This window comes from Ictalurus furcatus, chromosome 15, assembly GCF_023375685.1.
Source record: "Ictalurus furcatus strain D&B chromosome 15, Billie_1.0, whole genome shotgun sequence".
Lineage (NCBI taxonomy): Eukaryota > Metazoa > Chordata > Actinopteri > Siluriformes > Ictaluridae > Ictalurus > Ictalurus furcatus.
The window spans coordinates 26,088,513-26,113,286 of record NC_071269.1 but is presented as its reverse complement, the minus strand read 5'-3'; the positions used below and the strand labels follow the sequence as shown (position 1 = coordinate 26,113,286).

At 40.3% G+C, this 24,774-nt stretch overlaps 1 protein-coding gene across 1 annotated transcript; it reads left to right on the top strand.

The window, feature by feature from the left end:
* Positions 1-744: 744 nt before the first annotated feature.
* zgc:113278 (Translocating chain-associated membrane protein 1-like 1-like) lies at positions 745-23,074 on the top strand. The gene is made up of 11 exons (XM_053643807.1): positions 745-1,080; positions 3,359-3,425; positions 3,505-3,623; positions 12,397-12,513; positions 12,604-12,662; positions 13,992-14,076; positions 14,458-14,528; positions 14,800-14,904; positions 15,359-15,502; positions 15,719-15,879; positions 17,825-23,074. The coding sequence occupies exons 1-11, from the start codon at positions 961-963 to the stop codon at positions 17,896-17,898; spliced, it is 1,122 nt and encodes a 373-aa protein (XP_053499782.1). The 5' UTR covers positions 745-960; the 3' UTR covers positions 17,899-23,074.
* Positions 23,075-24,774: the final 1,700 nt, after the last annotated feature.

Sequence of the window (24,774 nt, the reverse complement as noted above, 5' to 3'; positions counted from 1 at the left end):
TTGTTATTATTAATATTATTATTAAATAAATTGAAAAGGATGACAGTTATGAGTTTTATGAATGGGTATGAAGTGAAAATGCTCCATTTTTAGATTTTCTTGAATTGCAACATTATGATGATGATGATGATGATGACGATGATGATGATGATTATTATTATTATTACTGCCAGGCACGCATTTTTGGTCTTTATTTTTAGTATTTTTGATTAAACAGGCAATGGGCTCGTTTTTAATACTCGAACATTAGAAAATATAAATAAGGATCAGGTATAAGTGAACGGAGATGTGCACATAATGTTTTGTTTTATGAAAAAAAAAACCCAATAATTTCTAAAATGAAAAAAAGTGAATAATTTTGAAACTGGAGAAATCATTATAAGTTGCAGTTGAATTTGTGGCAAACAGCTGGAAGTCTGTACATTTTGACAATAAACCTGATTTGCACTGGGGGGGGGGGGGGGTGATAATTTTGACTGCAGCTGTATGAGTCGTAACGCACTGCTGTGGAGTGTGACGTCAAATAAATTCAACGTTGAACACAGGGTTAGACCCCTTAAACAGGAACAAATTCAGTTACAGTTGAGAGTAGACTTTTATATTGGAAATCACTCGTTTAATCCACACACACACACACAGACACACACACACACACACACACAGACACACACACCAGACCAAAGGCTTTTAAAATGGAAGCGAGACTTTTATTTTGGAAATCGTGACTGACGATGACTTCCGGTAGCGGGTGTAGCTTTCTGTCGGAGCTCTAGACGAATACAAAGTGTTTATCTACTCCGCCTGAACTCGGAGTCTGAAGGCTTGGGTTTATTTTTCTGCCAGGGTTTTGGTTTTATTTATTTAGAGAAGATAACAGCTTTATCTGTGTGTACACACACACACACACACACACACACAGAGAGAGAGAGAGAGAGAGAGAGAGACAGATCTTACACAGAGATGGGCTTCAGGAAGAAGAACAAAAGTCCTCCGGTTCTGAGCCATGAGTTTGTGATCCAGAATCACGCCGATATGGTTTCCTGTGTGGCCATGATCATCCTGCTGGGGCTCATGTTCGAGGTAAAATGCACAACTAAACATCCACACAACATCTCAGATACCTCCTGAAGATCATCTTTAACACCCAATAAAAACCTAACCATCAGAAACCCTTCACATCCAGAAACCCAGGTCATGTTGGAGCTGCTGCATGAACACAAACACTCCAACATCTCCAGGGCTTGTGTTACTACTCCTTCTCTACCTCTTTATTTATTTATACTCTGTCTATTTACATTCGGTCTCAAATGTCCTGGAAATCACATCTTGTGCAGATTATATATATACGTATAAAAAATTCAGTGTAAATATCTCCTCTTCCTGGTATTTCATTTAAGAGACAATTAAAGGAATGTATTGTGTATATTCTATATACGTTCTATATTACACATGTATAACATAGTAATAATAATAACAATAATAAGACTAAATTATAAAGCGTAGGCATTTACGTAAACTTGTCTAAAAGCACTGTAAACATACTGAAATGTTTAAATATCCATGAAGATCAAACAGTTTATATTTAAATGCGATAAATCATATTCATCTGAAACCTGGAATAAATACGGTAAAGGTGTGCGCTTTTTTAAATTGAATTTCTTCTTCTTCTTCTCCTTCTTTTTTTACGTGAGAGCTATGATGTAGCTAGAGTAGAGTGCGTAAATGCGAATTTGAACGACTAAATCGAATAAAAATCGCCGTAAATAACGCCGTGAAGGTCTTGTTTGTTTCCTGCGATATAACGTGTATATAAATAACGAAGTAAACCAATCAGGAGTCTTTAATATCGATCAGAACGTACGTTTGACGTGAGAGACAATTGGAAAGAAGCGTAAATATCTCCCAAAGCCGGAGTTTGAGGTGAAACGAGGGGGAAGACGAGCCGTGTATTGTGTATAGTGTATAGTGTATAGTGTGTGAATGTAATACAGACCGTTACGCTTTTTGGCGTTTGTAAATGTGGTATTTTTCCGCTGGTGTGCAGTGAACTTGGAAGTGAAAGTGAAAAAAGTGAGAGTTATTTTGCGGTTCCTGCGAAACTAAACGCCCTGAGAGTGTTTATTAACCGTGGATCTGTTTAGAGAGTGAATAAGTAAGTAGTAAACTAGTGTGTGTGTGTGTGTGTGGGGTGGTTTATTCCTCTTCCTCCAACAAGTACAAATTTTTGTAAAATGAAGGAACGACGCGTCACACTTGTCGGGGAACGTCTGTAAATCGAGTTAGTTCCAGTTCTCGCGTAGGTTAAAGCAGCTATAAGCAATCTTTCCCTCTTTATTTCTCTCTCAAAAAAACTCATCTTGTCGTGTTAGTGACGAACCGCACAGACGCGCGTTTACGTTTGTATTACGTTTCTGCTCAATAAAAGCTTCGTTTCTGCGGTCCGAATCTGCGTTCGTTTCAAAAAACCGCGAGCTCCTCCGAATATTTCCGAGTTTGCTTTCGTTTCTGCGATGGCGGAATCCTGGAGGAACTGAAAGAAATGATATAAAAACGTGTAAAAGTACTAACGATGTTCTCACGTTTCTGCTCTTTGGGTTCTGGAATATTCCTCGCACTTAAATGCATTAAAAACACGCACAGCACCGACGCTGTCTCTTTCTGGCTTGCCTTTATCTTTATCTTTTCAAACATAAATGCATTGCAGCTCTGGATATCGACCCGTTCTCCCTCTTCTTCTTTTTTTTTTCTTTTTTCTTTTTTTTTAAAGACGTAAAATAAGATTACGCTTCGATTTGGTATAGAACTCGTTCTCTCTTCCCTCAGACAGTAAACGAGTGTAAATAATTCTAGCCTGAAGCAGGCCTGTGTAATTATTTACATATTTATCTGTGCGGGTTCGTCATCAGACCCAGACTGTAAACAACCCTGAGAGAGAGAGTGAGTGAGAGAGTGAGAGAGAGAGTGAGTGAGAGAGTGAGAGAGAGAGTGAGTGAGTGAGTGAGAGAGTGAGTGAGAGAGAGAGTGAGTGAGAGAGTGAGAGAGTGAGTGAGTGAGAGAGTCAGTGAGAGAGTCAGTGAGAGAGTCAGTGAGAGAGTCAGTGAGAGAGTCAGTGAATGAGTGAGTGAGTGAGTGAGTGAAGGATCGAAGTCGGAACTCGTCTGAGTAATCTGTCGGAGAGTACGGCGGTTCAGGAAGTGTGCTGTGACGTTGTTTAATAGTGAAAGGTGGTAATGGTGGTGGGGTGGGCGTGCTGTAGGAGGAATAAAACGCTGTGATGTAATCCTCCGGTTGTTTCTTCACTCCACTCTGTGGTCTGAACTCACTGTACCTGGTGTTGTGTTTGTTTTAACCGTCGCAGGTTACGGCGAAGTTCGCCATCATGTTCATCACCGTGCAGTACAACGTCACTCAGACATCAGATGCAGGTACGTCTCTTCTTCTCCTCTTCTCCGTGTTTCACTTCCTCCTGTGTACTTTATTGAATCTGTATAAAACTGTTGACAGAGGAGAAGCCGGAGTCGGTGAACGTTTATCAGTACGGCCCCAAAGACATGGCTACCGTCTTCTTCTACCTGCTGATCGCCATCATACTCCACGCTCTCATCCAGGAGTACGTACTGGACGTAAGTGGGAGTTCTCTTTCTCTAGAAGACTTTAAGACTCATTACCTGGACCTACCCACCTTTCTTTCTTTCTTTCTTTCTTTCTTTTTTCTTGTTTTTCTTCCTTCTTTCCATCCGTCCATCACTTCCTTCCATATATCCATCCATATGTATTTCTTCCTTCCTTCTATTCATCCATACATTTATCCTTGCGTCAGTTTCTTCACTCCTTCCATCCTTCCATCCATTGTTTCCTTCCTTCTGTTCCTTCCTCCATCCATCCTTCTGTTTTCCATCCTTCCTTCCTTCCTTCCTTCCGTCATTCAATTTATTTCATCCATGCATTCCTTCCTTCCTTCTGTTCCTTCCTACATCCATACTTCCATCCGTTGTTTCCATCCATCCATCCATCCATCCATCCTTCCTTCTTTCCATTCTTCCTTCCTTCCCTCCTTTAATTTCTTTCATCCATACATTCCTTCCTTCCTTCCTTCCATATCCACCCATATGTCTTTCTTCCTTCCTTCTATCCATATATCCTTCTGTCTGTTTCTTCGTTCCTTCTTTCCTTCCCTCCATCCATCCTTCCTTCCTTCTGTTCCTTCCTCCATGCATCATTCCATCCATTGTTTCCTTCCATTTCTTCCTTCCATTCTTCCTTCCCTCCTTCCATATATATCCATCCATCTATCCTTCCTTTAGATTCTTCGTTTCTTCCTTCTTTCCGTTCCTTCCTCCATCCTTCCTACCATCCATCCATCTATCCATCCCTTGTGTCCGTTCTTCCTTCCTTTTTTACATTTACGTTTATTCATTTAGCAGATGCTTTGATCCAAAGCGTCTTACAGTCAGTAAGAAGGTTTTGGAAAGGGACCTCGGGCCACGCTGAGTAGGCACTATACCGGGCGTCGGTCCTTATCTGATAGCAGGTTGCGTGAGGGAACATAACCCTCAAGGAGAGAGTTGAGGTAGGGGGCGCTGTTCCAGACAAGGTCTTGTAGGTGAGCATCAAGGCCTTGAATTTGATGCGAGCGGCTACAGGAAGCCAGTGGAGGGAGATGAAGAGGAGTTCCATATATCCATCCATCTATCCCTCCTTTAGATCCTTCCTTCCATATATCCATCCATCCATCTATCCCTCCTTTAGATCCTTCCTTCCATATATCCATCCATCCATCTATCCCTCCTTTAGATCCTTCCTTCCATATATCCATCCATCTATCCCTCCTTTAGATCCTTCCTTCCATATATCCATCCATCTATCCCTCCTTTAGATCCTTCCTTCCATATATCCATCCATCTATCCCTCCTTTAGATCCTTCCTTCCAAATATCCATCCATCTATCCCTCCTTTAGATCCTTCCTTCCATATATCCATCCATCCATCTATCCCTCCTTTAGATCCTTCCTTCCATATATCCATCCATCTATCCCTCCTTTAGATCCTTCCTTCCATATATCCATCCATCTGTCCCTCCTTTAGATCCTTCCTTCCAAATATCCATCCATCTATCCCTCCTTTAGATCCTTCCTTCCATATATCCATCCATCTATCCCTCCTTTAGATCCTTCCTTCCATATATCCATCCATCTATCCCTCCTTTAGATCCTTCCTTCCATATATCCATCCATCTATCCCTCCTTTAGATCCTTCCTTCCATATATCCATCCATCTATCCCTCCTTTAGATCCTTCCTTCCATATATCCATCCATCCATCTATCCCTCCTTTAGATCCTTCCTTCCATATATCCATCCATCTATCCCTCCTTTAGATCCTTCCTTCCATATATCCATCCATCTATCCCTCCTTTAGATCCTTCCTTCCATATATCCATCCATCTATCCCTCCTTTAGATCCTTCCTTCCATATATCCATCCATCTATCCCTCCTTTAGATCCTTCCTTCCAAATATCCATCCATCTATCCCTCCTTTAGATCCTTCCTTCCATATATCCATCCATCTATCCCTCCTTTAGAGCCTTCCTTCCATATATCCATCCATCCATCTATCCCTCCTTTAGATCCTTCCTTCCAAATATCCATCCATCTATCCCTCCTTTAGATCCTTCCTTCCATACATCCATCCATCTATCCCTCCTTTAGATCCTTCCTTCCATATATCCATCCATCTATCCCTGCTTTAGATCCTTCCTTCCATATATCCATCCATCTATCCCTCCTTTAGATCCTTCCTTCCATATATCCATCCATCTATCCCTCCTTTAGATCCTTCCTTCCATATATCCATCCATCCATCTATCCCTCCTTTAGATCCTTCCTTCCATATATCCATCCATCCATCTATCCCTCCTTTAGATCCTTCCTTCCATATATCCATCCATCCATCTATCCCTCCTTTAGATCCTTCCTTCCATATATCCATCCATCCATCTATCCCTCCTTTAGATCCTTCCTTCCATATATCCATCCATCCATCTATCCCTCCTTTAGATCCTTCCTTCCATATATCCATCCATCCATCTATCCCTCCTTTAGATCCTTCCTTCCATATATCCATCCATCTATCCCTCCTTTAGATCCTTCCTTCCATATATCCATCCATCCATCTATCCCTCCTTTAGATCCTTCCTTCCATATATCCATCCATCTGTCCCTCCTTTAGATCCTTCCTTCCATACATCCATCCATCTATCCCTCCTTTAGATCCTTCCTTCCATATATCCATCCATCTATCCCTCCTTTAGATCCTTCCTTCCATATATCCATCCATCTATCCCTCCTTTAGATCCTTCCTTCCATATATCCATCCATCCATCTATCCCTCCTTTAGATCCTTCCTTCCATATATCCATCCATCTATCCCTCCTTTAGATCCTTCCTTCCATATATCCATCCATCTATCCCTCCTTTAGATCCTTCCTTCCAAATATCCATCCATCTATCCCTCCTTTAGATCCTTCCTTCCATACATCCATCCATCTATCCCTCCTTTAGATCCTTCCTTCCATATATCCATCCATCTATCCCTGCTTTAGATCCTTCCTTCCATATATCCATCCATCTATCCCTCCTTTAGATCCTTCCTTCCATATATCCATCCATCTATCCCTCCTTTAGATCCTTCCTTCCATATATCCATCCATCTATCCCTCCTTTAGATCCTTCCTTCCATATATCCATCCATCCATCTATCCCTCCTTTAGATCCTTCCTTCCAAATATCCATCCATCTATCCCTCCTTTAGATCCTTCCTTCCATATATCCATCCATCTATCCCTCCTTTAGAGCCTTCCTTCCATATATCCATCCATCCATCTATCCCTCCTTTAGATCCTTCCTTCCAAATATCCATCCATCTATCCCTCCTTTAGATCCTTCCTTCCATACATCCATCCATCTATCCCTCCTTTAGATCCTTCCTTCCATATATCCATCCATCTATCCCTCCTTTAGATCCTTCCTTCCATATATCCATCCATCTATCCCTCCTTTAGATCCTTCCTTCCATATATCCATCCATCCATCTATCCCTCCTTTAGATCCTTCCTTCCATATATCCATCCATCCATCTATCCCTCCTTTAGATCCTTCCTTCCATATATCCATCCATCCATCTATCCCTCCTTTAGATCCTTCCTTCCATATATCCATCCATCTATCCCTCCTTTAGATCCTTCCTTCCATATATCCATCCATCCATCTATCCCTCCTTTAGATCCTTCCTTCCATATATCCATCCATCTGTCCCTCCTTTAGATCCTTCCTTCCATACATCCATCCATCTATCCCTCCTTTAGATCCTTCCTTCCATATATCCATCCATCTATCCCTCCTTTAGATCCTTCCTTCCATATATCCATCCATCTATCCCTCCTTTAGATCCTTCCTTCCATATATCCATCCATCCATCTATCCCTCCTTTAGATCCTTCCTTCCATATATCCATCCATCTATCCCTCCTTTAGATCCTTCCTTCCATATATCCATCCATCTATCACTCCTTTAGATCCTTCCTTCCATATATCCATCCATCTATCCCTCCTTTAGATCCTTCCTTCCATATATCCATCCATCCATCTATCCCTGCTTTAGATCCTTCCTTCCATATATCCATCCATCTATCCCTCCTTTAGATCCTTCCTTCCATATATCCATCCATCCATCTATCCCTCCTTTAGATCCTTCCTTCCATATATCCATCCATCCATCTATCCCTCCTTTAGATCCTTCCTTCCATATATCCATCCATCTATCCCTCCTTTAGATCCTTCCTTCCATATATCCATCCATCTATCCCTCCTTTAGATCCTTCCTTCCATATATCCATCCATCTATCCCTCCTTTAGATCCTTCCTTCCATATATCCATCCATCTATCCCTCCTTTAGATCCTTCCTTCCATATATCCATCCATCTATCCCTCCTTTAGATCCTTCCTTCCATATATCCATCCATCCATCTATCCCTCCTTTAGATCCTTCCTTCCATATATCCATCCATCTATCCCTCCTTTAGATCCTTCCTTCCATATATCCATCCATCTATCCCTCCTTTAGATCCTTCCTTCCATATATCCATCCATCCATCTATCCCTCCTTTAGATCCTTCCTTCCATATATCCATCCATCCATCTATCCCTCCTTTAGATCCTTCCTTCCATATATCCATCCATCTATCCCTCCTTTAGATCCTTCCTTCCATATATCCATCCATCCATCTATCCCTCCTTTAGATCCTTCCTTCCATATATCCATCCATCCATCTATCCCTCCTTTAGATCCTTCCTTCCATATATCCATCCATCCATCTATCCCTCCTTTAGATCCTTCCTTCCATATATCCATCCATCCATCTATCCCTCCTTTAGATCCTTCCTTCCATATATCCATCCATCCATCTATCCCTCCTTTAGATCCTTCCTTCCATATATCCATCCATCTATCCCTCCTTTAGATCCTTCCTTCCATATATCCATCCATCTATCCCTCCTTTAGATCCTTCCTTCCATATATCCATCCATCCATCTATCCCTCCTTTAGATCCTTCCTTCCATATATCCATCCATCTATCCCTCCTTTAGATCCTTCCTTCCATATATCCATCCATCTATCACTCCTTTAGATCCTTCCTTCCATATATCCATCCATCTATCCCTCCTTTAGATCCTTCCTTCCATATATCCATCCATCCATCTATCCCTGCTTTAGATCCTTCCTTCCATATATCCATCCATCTATCCCTCCTTTAGATCCTTCCTTCCATATATCCATCCATCTATCCCTCCTTTAGATCCTTCCTTCCATATATCCATCCATCCATCTATCCCTCCTTTAGATCCTTCCTTCCATATATCCATCCATCCATCTATCCCTCCTTTAGATCCTTCCTTCCATATATCCATCCATCTATCCCTCCTTTAGATCCTTCCTTCCATATATCCATCCATCTATCCCTCCTTTAGATCCTTCCTTCCATATATCCATCCATCTATCCCTCCTTTAGAGCCTTCCTTCCATATATCCATCCATCTATCCCTCCTTTAGATCCTTCCTTCCATATATCCATCCATCCATCCCTCCTTTAGATCCTTCCTTCCATATATCCATCCATCCATCTATCCCTCCTTTAGATCCTTCCTTCCATATATCCATCCATCTATCCCTCCTTTAGATCCTTCCTTCCATATATCCATCCATCCATCTATCCCTCCTTTAGATCCTTCCTTCCATATATCCATCCATCTATCCCTCCTTTAGATCCTTCCTTCCATATATCCATCCATCTATCCCTCCTTTAGATCCTTCCTTCCATATATCCATCCATATATCCCTCCTTTAGATCCTTCCTTCCATATATCCATCCATCTATCCCTCCTTTAGATCCTTCCTTCCATATATCCATCCATCCATCTATCCCTCCTTTAGATCCTTCCTTCCATATATCCATCCATCCATCTATCCCTCCTTTAGATCCTTCCTTCCATATATCCATCCATCTATCCCTCCTTTAGATCCTTCCTTCCATATATCCATCCATCTATCCCTCCTTTAGATCCTTCCTTCCATATATCCATCCATATATCCCTCCTTTAGATCCTTCCTTCCATATATCCATCCATCTATCCCTCCTTTAGATCCTTCCTTCCATATATCCATCCATCCATCTATCCCTCCTTTAGATCCTTCCTTCCATATATCCATCCATCCATCTATCCCTCCTTTAGATCCTTCCTTCCATATATCCATCCATCTATCCCTCCTTTAGATCCTTCCTTCCATATATCCATCCATCTATCCCTCCTTTAGATCCTTCCTTCCATATATCCATCCATCTATCCCTCCTTTAGATCCTTCCTTCCATATATCCATCCATCTATCCCTCCTTTAGATCCTTCCTTCCATATATCCATCCATCCATCCCTCCTTTAGATCCTTCCTTCCATATATCCATCCATCCATCTATCCCTCCTTTAGATCCTTCCTTCCATATATCCATCCATCTATCCCTCCTTTAGATCCTTCCTTCCATATATCCATCCATCCATCTATCCCTCCTTTAGATCCTTCCTTCCATATATCCATCCATCTATCCCTCCTTTAGATCCTTCCTTCCATATATCCATCCATCTATCCCTCCTTTAGATCCTTCCTTCCATATATCCATCCATCTATCCCTCCTTTAGATCCTTCCTTCCATATATCCATCCATATATCCCTCCTTTAGATCCTTCCTTCCATATATCCATCCATCTATCCCTCCTTTAGATCCTTCCTTCCATATATCCATCCATCTATCCCTCCTTTAGATCCTTCCTTCCATATATCCATCCATATATCCCTCCTTTAGATCCTTCCTTCCATATATCCATCCATCTATCCCTCCTTTAGATCCTTCCTTCCATATATCCATCCATCCATCTATCCCTCCTTTAGATCCTTCCTTCCATATATCCATCCATCTATCCCTCCTTTAGATCCTTCCTTCCATATATCCATCCATCTATCCCTCCTTTAGATCCTTCCTTCCATATATCCATCCATATATCCCTCCTTTAGATCCTTCCTTCCATATATCCATCCATCTATCCCTCCTTTAGATCCTTCCTTCCATATATCCATCCATCTATCCCTCCTTTAGATCCTTCCTTCCATATATCCATCCATCTATCCCTCCTTTAGATCCTTCCTTCCATATATCCATCCATCTATCCCTCCTTTAGATCCTTCCTTCCATATATCCATCCATCCATCTATCCCTCCTTTAGATCCTTCCTTCCATATATCCATCCATCCATCTATCCCTCCTTTAGATCCTTCCTTCCATATATCCATCCATCTATCCCTCCTTTAGATCCTTCCTTCCATATATCCATCCATATATCCCTCCTTTAGATCCTTCCTTCCATATATCCATCCATCTATCCCTCCTTTAGATCCTTCCTTCCATATATCCATCCATCTATCCCTCCTTTAGATCCTTCCTTCCATATATCCATCCATCTATCCCTCCTTTAGATCCTTCCTTCCATATATCCATCCATATATCCTTCCTTTAAATCCTTTCTTCCTTCCATATCCATCCATCTATCCGTCCTTCCTTCCTTCCATCCATTGTTTCCTGCCTTCTTTTCTTCCTTCCATCCTTTCCTTCTTTACTTTCATCCCTCCCATTGTATCCATCGTTCATTTCATTATTTCTTTCTTTATGGAAAACTTTATATACACAGATATTTTAGATTTGTTGTTATTATTATTATTATTATTATTATTATTATTATTATTATATAGACTTTACATAAACACTATAGGTCAGTGTGCTGTACAGTTAAGTAATAAATGTAACTATAAAATAACGTAATAAAATGCATGAGAATAAAATGAAAGGTGACATGAAAATATAAATACAGCACGGGGGTGAGTAGATCAAGGACACGTACGTAGAATAAAATTAAACAGAAAAAAAGAAAAGAAAAGAAAAGAATTCGTTAACGAATTAAAATAAAATAAAATATAAATACCAAAACAGACAAAGTACTTTTAATTCATTGTTTAAAAGATTTTTAAACCCAAAGTTCCGATAGTAGAAACCATTTAACTGCCTTTCTGTGTTTTATTATTTCAGCAAAATAGAAATAATCTCCGGGTCCGATGCAAACTTTTCAGCTCGGAACCTCGTCTCGGGAACGTGTGCGGTGGTGACTCGGGGCGGAGTCTGTTGGCCACGCCCAATCGCTGGAATTATTCAGACATGCTCCGTAAATCTACCCCTAGTGTAGAAGATGAACTTCTAGAGGTTACCATATTACACGTATTTCACAAGCCGAGATTAGCAGCGGTATTAAATGATCTGAGAAGAAAAAAAAATCCTCACTCCTTATTTTAAAGCCTGTTTTAAAGCTGAGCTGGTGGAGTTGTCATGGCAACTAAATAACGTCTCGGCCAATCCACTGATGATGTCTGTTCTCGTGGTGTGATTTTAAGCAATTATTTATGCAATTATGATATCACAGACTCATCCTGTGTTCCTGGGGGGTTTTCCCTTCCTTTTTGGTTTCTAGTTTGTTTATTTATTTATTTATTTATTTATATACAGTGCCTCTATCACATTCTGAAAAAGTGATCTTTCCCACTGATTATGTTTTGGTCTTTTTATTTTTAAGATAATAATAAGAACTTCGGTGAAACCACTGCTGTAAATGAATATTCCTCGTCTTCTTCGGTCCACGAAATGTTCTGACCGAATGTTAATCCAGATACACTTGCTTTTCTGTGCGTGTGAGAGAGTGTTGTGTTATTAATCAGCACTAATCACTTTATCCGGAATCCCTGCAGAAAATAAATCGGCGTCTGCACTTGTCCAAAACGAAGCACAGCAAGTTTAACGAATCGGGGCAGCTGGCGGCGTTTTACTTGTCCTCCTTCATGTGGGGCTGCAGCATCCTGACGGCGGTGAGATGCTGAGCTCACACATTTCATTATTCATCATCCTTCAGTCTGTATCCATGGAATAAATAATTGTTTGTTTTAATTGTTGTACAGGAGGAGTTTGTGACCAATCCGACATTCCTGTGGGAAGGTTATCCTCACACACGCATGGCGTAAGTCAGAGGGGGGGAAAGTTCATCGTAGAGGTGTAAAATACGTCGTTGTTGTAATTACAGTGACCAGTTTATTGACACCGTTTATTGATCTAATAAGTTCCTTGTCCGCAGAAGGTTACTAGAAGGTACACAAGATGAAAAAACGTGATGGAAATACCAACTGTTTTCGGTGAATCGGATTATTTGACTAATTTCACCAATAAGAGTCAACTCTTTTTAGGGAATCAGATTATTTGACTCATTTCACCAATAAGAGTCAACTCTTTTTTTAGGGAATCAGATTGTTTGACTCAGCTCACCAATAAGAGTCAACGCTTTTTAAGGAATCCGATTATTTGACTCATTTCAGCAATAAGAGTCGACTCCTGGCTTATTTGACTCAGCTATCCAATAAGAGTTGAATGTTTTCTGAGAATCAGATAATTCGACTCAGCTCACCAATGAGTGTCAACTCTTTTTATCGAATCAGATTATTTGACTCATTTCACCGATAAGGGTCAACTCTTTTCAGTGTATCAGATTATTTGACTCAGATCACCAATAAGAGTTGAGTCTTTTCAGGGAATCAGATTGTCACCAATAAGAGTGAGCTCTTTTTAAGAAATCTGGTTATTTGACTCCGCTGAACAATAAGAGTTGAGTCTTTTCAGGGAGTCAGGTTATTTTTCTCAGCACATTAGATTATTTGACTCGGCTGACTAAAAAAAGAGTCGACTCTTAGGTTATTTAACTCATTCAGTGAATCGTGTTATTTGACTCCGCAATAAGAAATGGTGAACATTTAATGAGCAGTTTCTGGACTCTCATATTTGAAAGAAAGAGATTCCACGACAAACCCAAAAAATTAACACAATTAAATACATACTAGCTGTATGACAAAAGTCATGACAAAAGTAATGGCACCCTATAAAAAGAGGAAGTGTGTGTCTCTATGGCAGCTGAATCGCTGCAACTGCCGAGCTGCATTACTGGAAGATTTAGTATACAGGAGGCGCTGTCTTACTGTTTGGTCGTCATTTTGCCGCATCTCCTTATATGGAGTTTTGTGGGCTTGGCTAAATGTACATTTAGCTGTAGAGGGAAGTTTTATTTACCACAAGAACATTTATACACAAGATTAATAAATGAGGCTAATTAAGAAAAAAGTCCCTAAAGGAAATTAACTGCTTGTTATTGTACATACATTTAGAAAAATAAATAAATAAATAATTGAATGAATGAATATTTGAAAATAAGAAACTAAAAAATAGATATTATACTTATACAAGCGGCACATAATGTCGGTCCACTCTATTATTTTTATAATATTTCTCCTCTCTGTCCCAGTTTTCAGGTGAAGTTCTTCTACATCTGTCAGATGGCGTACTGGTTCCACGCTCTGCCGGAACTTTACTTCCAGAAAGTCCGAAAGGTAAAGACTGGGAACGATTGCAGGCGTTTAATTTCGCGTGCAAGCAAAGTAGAACGCGTCAAATACTTTATCCAGGCCGCACTGTTCTAAACCTGTGTTGCGGACATCAAATCCCAAATTTCCTTATTTGTTCCTTAAAACTGTAAATTTCCTGAGTGTAAACATTTGATGTGTTTTCTATGTTCTATCGCGAATAACACACGGCTTTATGAGATTTACAAATCATTGCATTCTGTTTTTATTTACATGTTACACAGCGTCCCAACTTTTTTGGACACACACACACACACACACACACACACACACACACACAGTGGTTTATTCCGCACATTTCTCTGACTCATAACGGATCACGTTTCATTTTCATGTCTTTGTATTCAGGAAGATGTTCCTCGCCAGCTTTACTACATCTGCCTTTACATCTTCCACATCACCGGTGCCTACGTCCTCAAGTGAGTCTTTTCCCATTCTGTTTACGTTCCTTAATTCTCCTCCTACAACACGATTAACCCGTCTGTAAATGATCCAAACCCAGCCGGCGGTTAGTCTGCAGGTTTGTCCATTTTCATGAATCAGCGTCTCGTGTTAATTCTCTCAGGAGGAGAAGGTGTTGAGATTTTGTTGATGTTCACTAAATCTGAGACGAGTGCCATTGCAAGTGTTTGTGTATTTATATTTAGTGTGTGTGTGTGTGTGTGTGTGTGTGTGTGTTCGTTCTCTCAGTCTGCACCGTTTAGGTTTGGTTCTCCTGGTTCCACACTACCTGGTGGAGCTGCTGTTCCACGCGTCTCGTCTCTTCTACTTCAGCAACGAGAACAAGCAGAAAGGGTGTGTTCACTTCCTCCGCTCCATCGCCGTCTTTTATTTTCATTTCATATACTGTCTTTTTCAGCGTTTAATATTCGCTCCGACCAAATGGGAAGAATGTTTCCTCCATCTTAAAAAAATAAAAAAGTAATGTGTGTTTGAAAGCAGGAAATAGCTGTAGTAGAATTAATAATACCAATCTTTTTTTTTTTCTAAAGATAGCAATAAAAAGTCTTTTAACTAGAAATAATAATAATAATAACAATAACAGTAATAATGGTTTTACTAGAAATTATTTTTAAATAGTTTTTTTTAGTAGAAATAGAAATAATATTTGTTTTATTATCTGCTTATGTGTCTGTTTTTTTATTACAGTAACCCTTATGTGATCTCTCTCTCTGTCTGTCTCTATCTATCTGTCTATCTATCTATCTATCTGTGTGTGTGTGTGTCTCTCTCTCTGTCCCCCCCTCAGGTTTACGCTGTGGGCTCTGCTCTTCGTCGTCGCTCGTCTCCTGACCCTCACTCTCTCCGTCCTGACGTTTGGTTTTGGACTCTCCCGTACAGATAATCAGGGCTTTTCTCTGGCTGAGGGAAACTTCAACGTTCTCACCGTGAGGTAGAGTTCATCGTTTCATTTACAGGATCAGGGCAAAAACATAAACGTGTAGTGTTCCAGTTATTTCTTTACATCATGGATTTGAATCCCAGCAGCCGTTTGAATCCCAGTGAGTTCTGTCTAACGGACGCTGAGGCAAGCTGCACTTCCTGTTTTAAAGTATATGTGTGTGTGTGTGTGTGTGTGTGTGTGTGTTCTCATGTCGTCTGCGCTCAGGATGACATGTCTCTCAGCCATCTGCTTGACCCAGGCCTGGATGATGTGGAAGTTCATCAACTTCCAGCTGAAGAAGTGGAGAGAGCAGAGTCAGGTCCAGAGCAGCAAGAAGAAGACCGTCAGTCCCAAGAGCAAACACGGCAAGAAGGACTCGTCTCGGGGTGAGAGCATCCCCAAAATCCAACCCAGAATTACTAAACCAGTAACGTAAACCTGAATCAGAGCTGTTTGTTAGGTTAAAGTGCAAACGTGCGTTACTTTCACACGCAGCTGCCGTGCGGGCGTCATTGTTCCACACACTCACTCGAGCATCTTCTGTCAGAGCCAAATCATCCCCGTTCATCAGGTTTCTGTAACGTTTAGTGATTTCATGCACGACGACATCAAACACACTGACGAGCTCTGTTTCCCTTTAAAACCTCCCGCTGTCATCGTGACTGCTGTCATGATCTCCGACTCTCAAATCAAAAACCCTCACTGTACATTCAACAATATTTACTAAATCCAGAAAATCCATGCTATTTACATGTTAGAGTTCCTGCTTTAGGATGCCTATAAATATCACCGCTGTATATGATCACATAAAGTTGGTAAATCCAGTGAGTGCCACGCCAAATGTTTCTAGCTAGAAATCATAAATGTGCCACGTAAACATTTAATGTAATATTTAAAATAAAAATATACACTTAATTATATCTTAGTAATAATAAGTGATAATAATCTGACCGTTTTAATTGTTAAATATTCCATAAATCACGTTTATATCCATGGAACTACATGATATGTAATGTGGATTGTGAGCACTAGGGGGCGGTGTGGCACAAAACCAGGATGTGCAGGAAATTAAAACGAAGAAAATCTTCGGCTTTTTGTTTGTTTGTTTGTTTTTTGTTTTAGGAAAGAGAGAATGGAGAAGAAAAACATAAGCACTGGATGTACACACTGTTTGTGTATTATAGTCCAGTGGGATTGTTTTTCCTACATGGAATCATGCGGTCCATTGCAATCGGTTCCTTTCTAAAATAGATCAAATTCAGCAGTGTTTAATTCTTTAAACAATTTTTTATTTTTAAAACAATGCCTTACTGATTTGTTTTTCGTTAGAGATCGTCAAAGCAGCGTCCGAGCAGTGCAGTGAAGGGTTTTATTTGTCAGTGTGGTCCGTTTTTTTTTTTTTCTACAGGTCACTAATGAAAAGTATCTCGAGTTTTCTTGCTGTCGTGACTGTATATTTTGGCTCCGCCGCGGAATCTTCTCAGTAAGACTTGACGCAGCGTATACGCTTTTAGAAAGGAGCTGTTGTGCTGCATGCCTGAGGAAATTAAGGGTTTGACAATAATAGAGCTGTAAGCAGCGTTTAAGGGGGCCAAGCACTTTCTGTCCCCACCTCTTTGTGACAGAGGAACAGTAGAAGCCAAGCTCCCAAGGAGATGTACTCAATTCAAAGTCAAAAACGTCAAACCGTAGCTGAGATGTTACCTCACTTCCTGTTTTCAGTAGCGTTTCCAAGTGTTAAATGATCTCACAAGCTTGTTTGTTAATATACGGTCGTGTTTTACTCGTGATTATAGAGAATTTAAACAAAAGTTCTTGGAGTCCTTTAGGACATTGTCAGGTCCCGCACTCGCCTGCAGAGTTTGGTCTAAATACTCAACGCTGTTGGCGTGATATGCCCTCACTTCCTGTTTGGCGACTTCGCCGTTAAATTTGTTTGTACGCTATGGACAAGCGTGTCAGAAATCTGAGGAACACGTTTTGTTTGGGGCGGTGTTCCAGATTTGCTCATGATTGGATGAAATTTATTGGAGAAATGCAAAAAAACTATTGAAACTATTCAAAATCTACATCATGGAACCCGATGAACTCGAATCGGCGCAAAGTGGAATTATTATTATTATTATTATTATTATTATTATTATTATTATTGGAGTTGTTATTGTAAACTACTGTATGTAAGTACCAACTGTGTCCTATTGGTGGCGCTAGCATGCTTGAGTGGCATACACTGAAATCGCTGCGTAGGTAGTGGAGACTGTCTGCTTGTAACTGTTTGCTGTTGTTTTTTTCTCTTCACTTATACCCGTCTGTCCATCTTGCGTCTTTCAGGAGGTTCCGTCAACGGCGTGATGAAAGCGGAGGACAAAACGTCACCACGAGCCAGAAAAGCCAAAACCTCGTAGAGCGGCGGAGATCGTCAACCATGTGGTGTTTTTTGGGTTTTTTTTTTTCTCTTTCTTGATTCCAGCTGTAGAAAGAAAAAGGTTCTTACTGTCTCCTGAAGAAGCGCTGAATCACACAGACAGCTTCTACCTGTCCGACATGGTGGGCTCTGAGGGATGGGGAGGGGCGTGTTTAGGGAATTTGTATTTGTTTATTTTTATCGCAATTCTTTAAAATTCTGCACGATTTAAGGATTGAATTGATCAGTCCTGGTGTTTGAGAAGATTTTGGAGTGTGGAGAGGGGAAGCTTGGTACTGAAGTTCTGGTTTGTGTTCCAAGTGATGATGTAATTATCGGTGTTCCCCAGGGGTGTGTATTAAGACCGATGTTTTTGTTTTGTTTTCTTTCTCTCTCTCTCTCTCTATCCTTCAGGGCTTGATGAGCTTCTTTGAACATTGGTAGCCCTCCTCATCCTCAGCATCAGTCACTGTGTCTCTGTGTATGCAGAGGCTTAATTTTTTAAAAAAGTGTCCTTTTTGCCTGTTTGTTTGAGAGTTAGCCCTTAGCCACAGAATCTTTACGGCTAAACCTATTTTTGGAAAAAGATTACGAGCAAAATGAAAGCTTTCGGTGCTCTCCCCCCAACTCACCAACCCCCCAACCCCCCCCCCCCCCAAACCTCAGCTGTGTAAATACAGACCGCTTCATTTTTTTAAATCATGACCCTGGCTGGTGTAAGAGCTCCCCCTAGAGGCCTGGAGAACACAATGCGTCGCCTTTCTCCATCTGAACCTCCATTTTTAAGTATGGTTTTTAAGCATCGTTTTTACAAAAGCGTCACAGTTTTAAATTTAATACAGATTTGATTTGTCGTATCGTTTGAAGTAGTATTTTCGTCTCAAGTTCACTTGACGCGCGAACGAAGAATGTAGCACTTTTCCACCGGACAGTAGCGTACGGTAATAAAACCCACGATCCCGCACACATCTTGTTATTTATTTTCATTGCAGAGATATATGGGCGGGGCTAGAAACCGCGCCGATCGCTGATTGGTCAAACAGCAGTAGTATTGACAGAATCAGTGAACTCTTAACTGATAAAATGAGTCAAATCCTCCATCTTAAAATTAAACCCCAATTCCAAATGGCTTCCTGTTCACTATATGTGCTCACTACATAGGGTACAACGAAACAAACCGGTGCTGTAGTGCACATTGTACCCAATAGAACGCTGTTTTAGATACTACAGATGTTTCGGTCAGACTTCGTATGGAGTTTGACTCTCGGCGAGAAGTGTATTAAAGTATTGGCACCCCCGCCGTGTTTGGATCACTAGCCGTAGAGCAATAAAAGGTGTTGTGCTCCTCTACTTTATTCTTCCGCAGCAGTTGATGTTATTTATTAAAGAATGACACGTTATAATACATTTTTCTCCATTCACAGTTACGTTTAACGTGGTCGAAGCTCCACAAAACGCCGCTGTAACGGGAAAGTTACCGTGTGGTGGAAACGTGCTCGAGTGCGACAGAGCGGATTCGATTTAATACGTTATCGTATCGTATACGTTATCCTTTCTCTCCTCTCCGTCTCTTTATTTATTTATTTTTGTTTGTTTGTTTTTCATCCCAGCGAGCGCAGCGTCGTTTATGACAGTGTTCTCCTCCGGGCTCGAATGAAACCATACAATCCTCTCTCAAGTGTCCTTAAGATAAAACGCTGTGGGTGGCTTTGGATTTTCATTTTCATTCGTGACGAACAGACGTCCGGGTGTTTTCTTTCTGGAGCGAGGGTCCTGGTGTGTGTGTGTGTGTGTGTGTGTGTGTGTGTGTGTGTGTGTGCGCACTTGTGCATGCTTATGGGTTGTGAACGCATGAATCATGTTGCACCTTGGTTTGTTTGTTTGTTTTAAAGAGGAAAAAAAAAAGAAATGAGAGGGCATGTACGTGGCTAAACCTCTGATTTTGACTTTTTGTACCAAATGGTGTGTGTGTGTGTGTGTGTGTGTGTGTGTGTAATCTCTTTCTCTCTCTCTCTCTCTCTCTCTCCTTCCCTCTCTCTCTCTCTCTCTCTCTTTCACTTTCTCTCTCTCTCTCCCCCTCTCTCTCTCTCTCCTTCCCTCTCTCTCTCTCTCTCTCTCTCTCTTTCACTCTCTCTCTCTCTCTCCCCCTCTCTCTCTCTCTCTCTCCTTCCCTCTCTCTCTCTCTCTCTCTCTCTCCCCCTCTCTCTCTCTCTCTCTCTCTCTTTCTCTCACTCTCCCTCTCTCTCTCTCTCTCTCTCTCTCTCTCTCTCTCCCTCCCTCTCTCTCTCTCTCTCTCTGTCCGATACTGTACATTTCTAAATTGCCAAATCGTGTAAAAGTGTTCTCTTGCTCTTTCCCGGTGATTTTGACGTCGTCGTCTCGTCTGTTTTTCGCCTCGGGCCTCGTTCAGGACACATTTCTGCATCGCATTTTTAAGAATATATCTTTTTTAATGTTCATTATACCTTCATTTCGAGAGTCTGGTTTTCTCCTGCAGAGAAAAACGTCAATGATCTAATGATTTAAAAAAAATAATAATTACATGTTAAATTATTTAAAAATGTATAAAAATACATATTAATGAACTAAAATCTTCTACATGATGTTCTAACTTGTGGAGCTTTTAGTGCATCTGTCTGCATGCGACGATTCCACTACAGCAAAGCACTGCTAATAATAATAATAACGTATTAAAATAAAATAATATTTTTTAAACATATTATGGCCACGCAATGGGGGGAAAAATACCGTTGCAGACTCTAAGGTATATTTGGTGGTGACACCAAAAGTATTGGCACCTTTGATCGCATCAAATATCACTCATCACGTGTGGTGTTATTACTTTTTAAACAGTGTTTTTTTTTTATTTTTTTCTCTCCAAAATATTTACTGATCAGGTCTCGTAACGTTTATTATTTAAAAATGTATTTTATATTTTGTAAATGTGCTTCAAGTTTTATGAAACATTTAATTGCTGATCTTCGACTTAAATTGTTTTCCTAAATTTTTCTGTTATTTAGTCACGTGTCACACCGACGTTATCATGCGACGTTTTATTCTCTCTCCGCAGTTAATGTTGTCGTTTCCACACCAGCGTCAGAGAAACGCCACTCATCGCCATTTCTGCCTTCACGTGGCGACGTCTCAGGAGGGAAGGAGCAAAGTCCACTTTGTGTTCTTTTTGTTTTGTTTTTTTTATATTTGTACCGCCGACCTCGCCGCCGTCTGACGGCGGACGCGATCCGATATCGTGTAGATGAATATATCGAGACACTGTACCGAGTTAGATTTTTAAACTATTTTTATAGAGCTGAAAAACGACTGTAGAGAGATTAACCTTTATTTAGCACACCTTATTTTTTTATGCCTCGTTGATTTTGCGAGTTTTATTTTTGTACTGCGCAGGAGGAGAGCCTTCTACCTTAAAGGTGCAGGTCCAGAACCTGGCTGGCAAAAACAGTGCGGTGATGGGAAATAAGAAGAGAAAAAAAAGAATGTAAGATCTGCTGCGAGTGGGTAGAAGAGCTCGGGCTTTAAATGAAGAGTGGATTTATTTTCAGTGTATTATGGAGTGTTTAATTATTTGATTGATATTTTTGACTCTTATTCTTTTTCTGCTTAATTATTCTGATTCATTTCCACAGCGTTATTCCTGATTATGCAAGAGGTGCTAAAACGCCGTGTTTTGATTGTGAATCGTCGTGTTTTTAAACTCTTTGCCTGTAATCGTCGATCTTGTGAGTTATTTCAGCGTGCGGTGAGTTTGTGTTCATGCAGCAGAACAAAAACGTCCAAGTAGACCTGGCTGCAACCTGCAGAACGGGGCGGGGCTGGACTTTTGGGGTGGGGCTACGTGTGTTGCTCCGCCCATACGAGTTAGAGGTTAAGCCCAAAGTATACTTCAGTTTTTACACATACGCTAGCCACACGATTGTTCTAGGTCACGCGTGCGCATTTAATTCTTTTGCAGTATTTAGTTCTTCCACAAGGTGGCAGCAGTGAGCCAGGGCCGTTCATTCTCAAGGTGGTCAAAGAAAAAACGGAAGAGACGGAAACGAGTGCGGGTTAGAAAGTACCCGCGTCCGTATAATTCTAGCCTTAAAGAGAGTAAGGATTTGTATACGGGCGCTAATCGTAGCGAGAGATTGCTCAAGCATTCTTCTTCGTTGTCGTCCTTCACACCAGACGACCCGCTTTACCGCTCTGTACTGACTCCTGTAGGCCAGGCGGGGTAGTGCAAGTTGTCGTAATGTGCACGTGTCGACCGTCTGTGTGCGTGTACGTGTCAAATGGAGTATAATTTGAAAGGCTACATGTACGGCTGTGCATATACGCTAGCGTACGCGTAAAAAACTAAGTATACCAGATGTTTAAGGGTTAGGCGTTGATGTCATTACGTTGCCACTGACCAACGAGACCGTTTATAGGCGGAGTGACACGAGTAGCCCCGCCCCGTTTTGCAGGACCTTCTCAAAACATCACTTTCTGTCTATTTGCGTACCGTATTTTCTGGACTATAAGACCGCGCCATGAAAATTCCGTCGGCTTTTGAGAAAATAAATGAACATCATGATAAAGTGTGTGATGATTTCTCATCATAATCCATACAGCTACTTCAACATTTATCTGATAATATCATTGTGGTGTTGTTGTTGTTGTTGTTGTTGTTGTTGCTTTCCAGAAAGAGTCCAATAGTCTGGAAAATACGGTTTGAAAAGCAAAAAATTGAAAGGATCATCTGAAAAGATTTTGATGAAACTGTTGCACCAAAGCTTGTTTTTTTTTTCTTCTTCTTAAACACACGTCACAAACAGACGAACCTTAAATTATTGTTTTGGCGTAAATGCACTGTTCTCTTTATTTAATTTCTTCAGATGCTCGTCTGTATGTTGCATCGCTTTTATATTAAAGATGTTATTGATCTGTGTATTTATGCAAATCTTCTGTGATTCTGTTTACTTGTTTGTTGGTTTATTTTTTTTTCTCGATTAAACCTTTGGCTTAACCCCACAGCCTCGCAGTCCTTTCTGTCATCTAGGGGCGCACGATGCGACAGAGATATCGCATCACGATGCACAAAGACGTTTCTACGATACGCATCGGGATCTTTACTGTACGTTTACAGGTGTCAACAAAAACAAAAATACTGACGTGTTGCATTTTAGGAAAAAACTGTTTAGTGGTACTTTATTTAATTTTTTGTGTATGAAAAAATAAATAAGTATTTAACACGGAAAAGGAGGAAAAGATTTTAAAGTTTAACATTTAAAACATTACAATTATTAAAATTAACAAATCAGCTTCCAGTCATTTTGTAATTATTAATTTTTTTATATATATATATATATATACACACAGCAGAGCTTGTGTGGAATTTATTTTGGTAATTTCATTTTCTGTTAAAGAGAAATTTCTGGACTGTCTTATTGGGTTAAAAAAAGAAATAATTAATGGCGAGGATTATTCAGACGGACCTGAAGACTTACGGGAAAAATTATACTGACGTAAAACTTTGGGGTTTTTATCAAAATCTTACTTCAAATTGAAAGCTGTTTGTTCATTCGCACTTAAATGTACTTGTGTGTGAAAACAAAGTACACAAATTTAACAGTTATTAACACAAGTCAGTTTTGTATTGAAACCTTAACAGGTTATGGTTGTGGGTCGGAGTCAGGGGCGGGGTTATACCTTTTTCTTATGACTTCACGAACATGAAATAAAACAAAATCACTCATCAGTTGAACCGTTTTCTATTTTCCTCATTAAAGCTTCTTTAGTGTATAAATGACAGCTGATAAAAGAAGCTACAATGCATAATATATCTGAGCAACTCTGATTGGTCAGAAGGTTGTTGAATATTTTGATTTATTTTATAGCGTTTCTATAGCAACAGCTCGTCCACAGGGACTTGTGTGGCTGAAGCGTCACCTAAAGAGATTTTTTAAATCCTTGATTTGATATGATGTGGTGAAGTTTTCTGTGAGGAGAAAGGTGTTTATGTAACATGTAAGGAAGGAGTCTCCAGTGTCAGCGCTGTGTAACAGAGGTAACGCTGACGGATGGAGGTTACGCTTCTTTGCGGTTTCTTGGTAACGTGACAAGCTGCATTTTTTTTTTTTTTGTCTTATTAACTTTTAGAGAGAAAAGTGAGAGAGAAAGGGGGGTGGGGGGTGGGGGGGGGGGGGCTGGTGAGGGAACGAGTGTTTATAGCTGCTATAACGACTAACTTGTTTCACCAACATTAAATGTAACTATAAATGGATAAAAACTATGATGTTTTTTGGTCTAATAAATATAAAATTGTAACTGTTGGTAAGTTGCTGTGGTGTCAGAGGAATAAAACGCCTTGCTTGGGGATAATAACAGTAACTTCATCACACCACACTGCTGTTGATTGTTTTCCTATAACAGTGTTTTTCCCCTTTCTTCATTTAGAAATAGTATTAAAATGCACAGAAAAGCGAATGATTAAATTGTTAGCGAGACGAAAGACGAGAGAAGTGTTGTTTTGTTTCCTAAAATGTAATTGCGTAAGAGTATTGGTGTTCATTTTGTAGTTCTACTCAGATGAAGCCTGAATTTCCTGCAGGGATGTGAGTACAGTAACGCAGTATAGTTACACTGTACACAGTTGTATTTATTCTACTATAGTTGTGCAAAACTAAATAAATAAATAAAAAGATCAATTAATTGACATTTAGTCTATTATTTTAGTCTTTTCCTCATTTTTGTCGAATTATTTATAGCAGGTTGAGATTTTTCTGTCAGAGCGGTGTGTCTCCACTAGAGGGCGACACTGACTCTATAATCGCTCATCAGCGCTTCACACAAACAGTGAGGTGTTTCCACACAGACACTGAGTGAAAAAAAATATTAT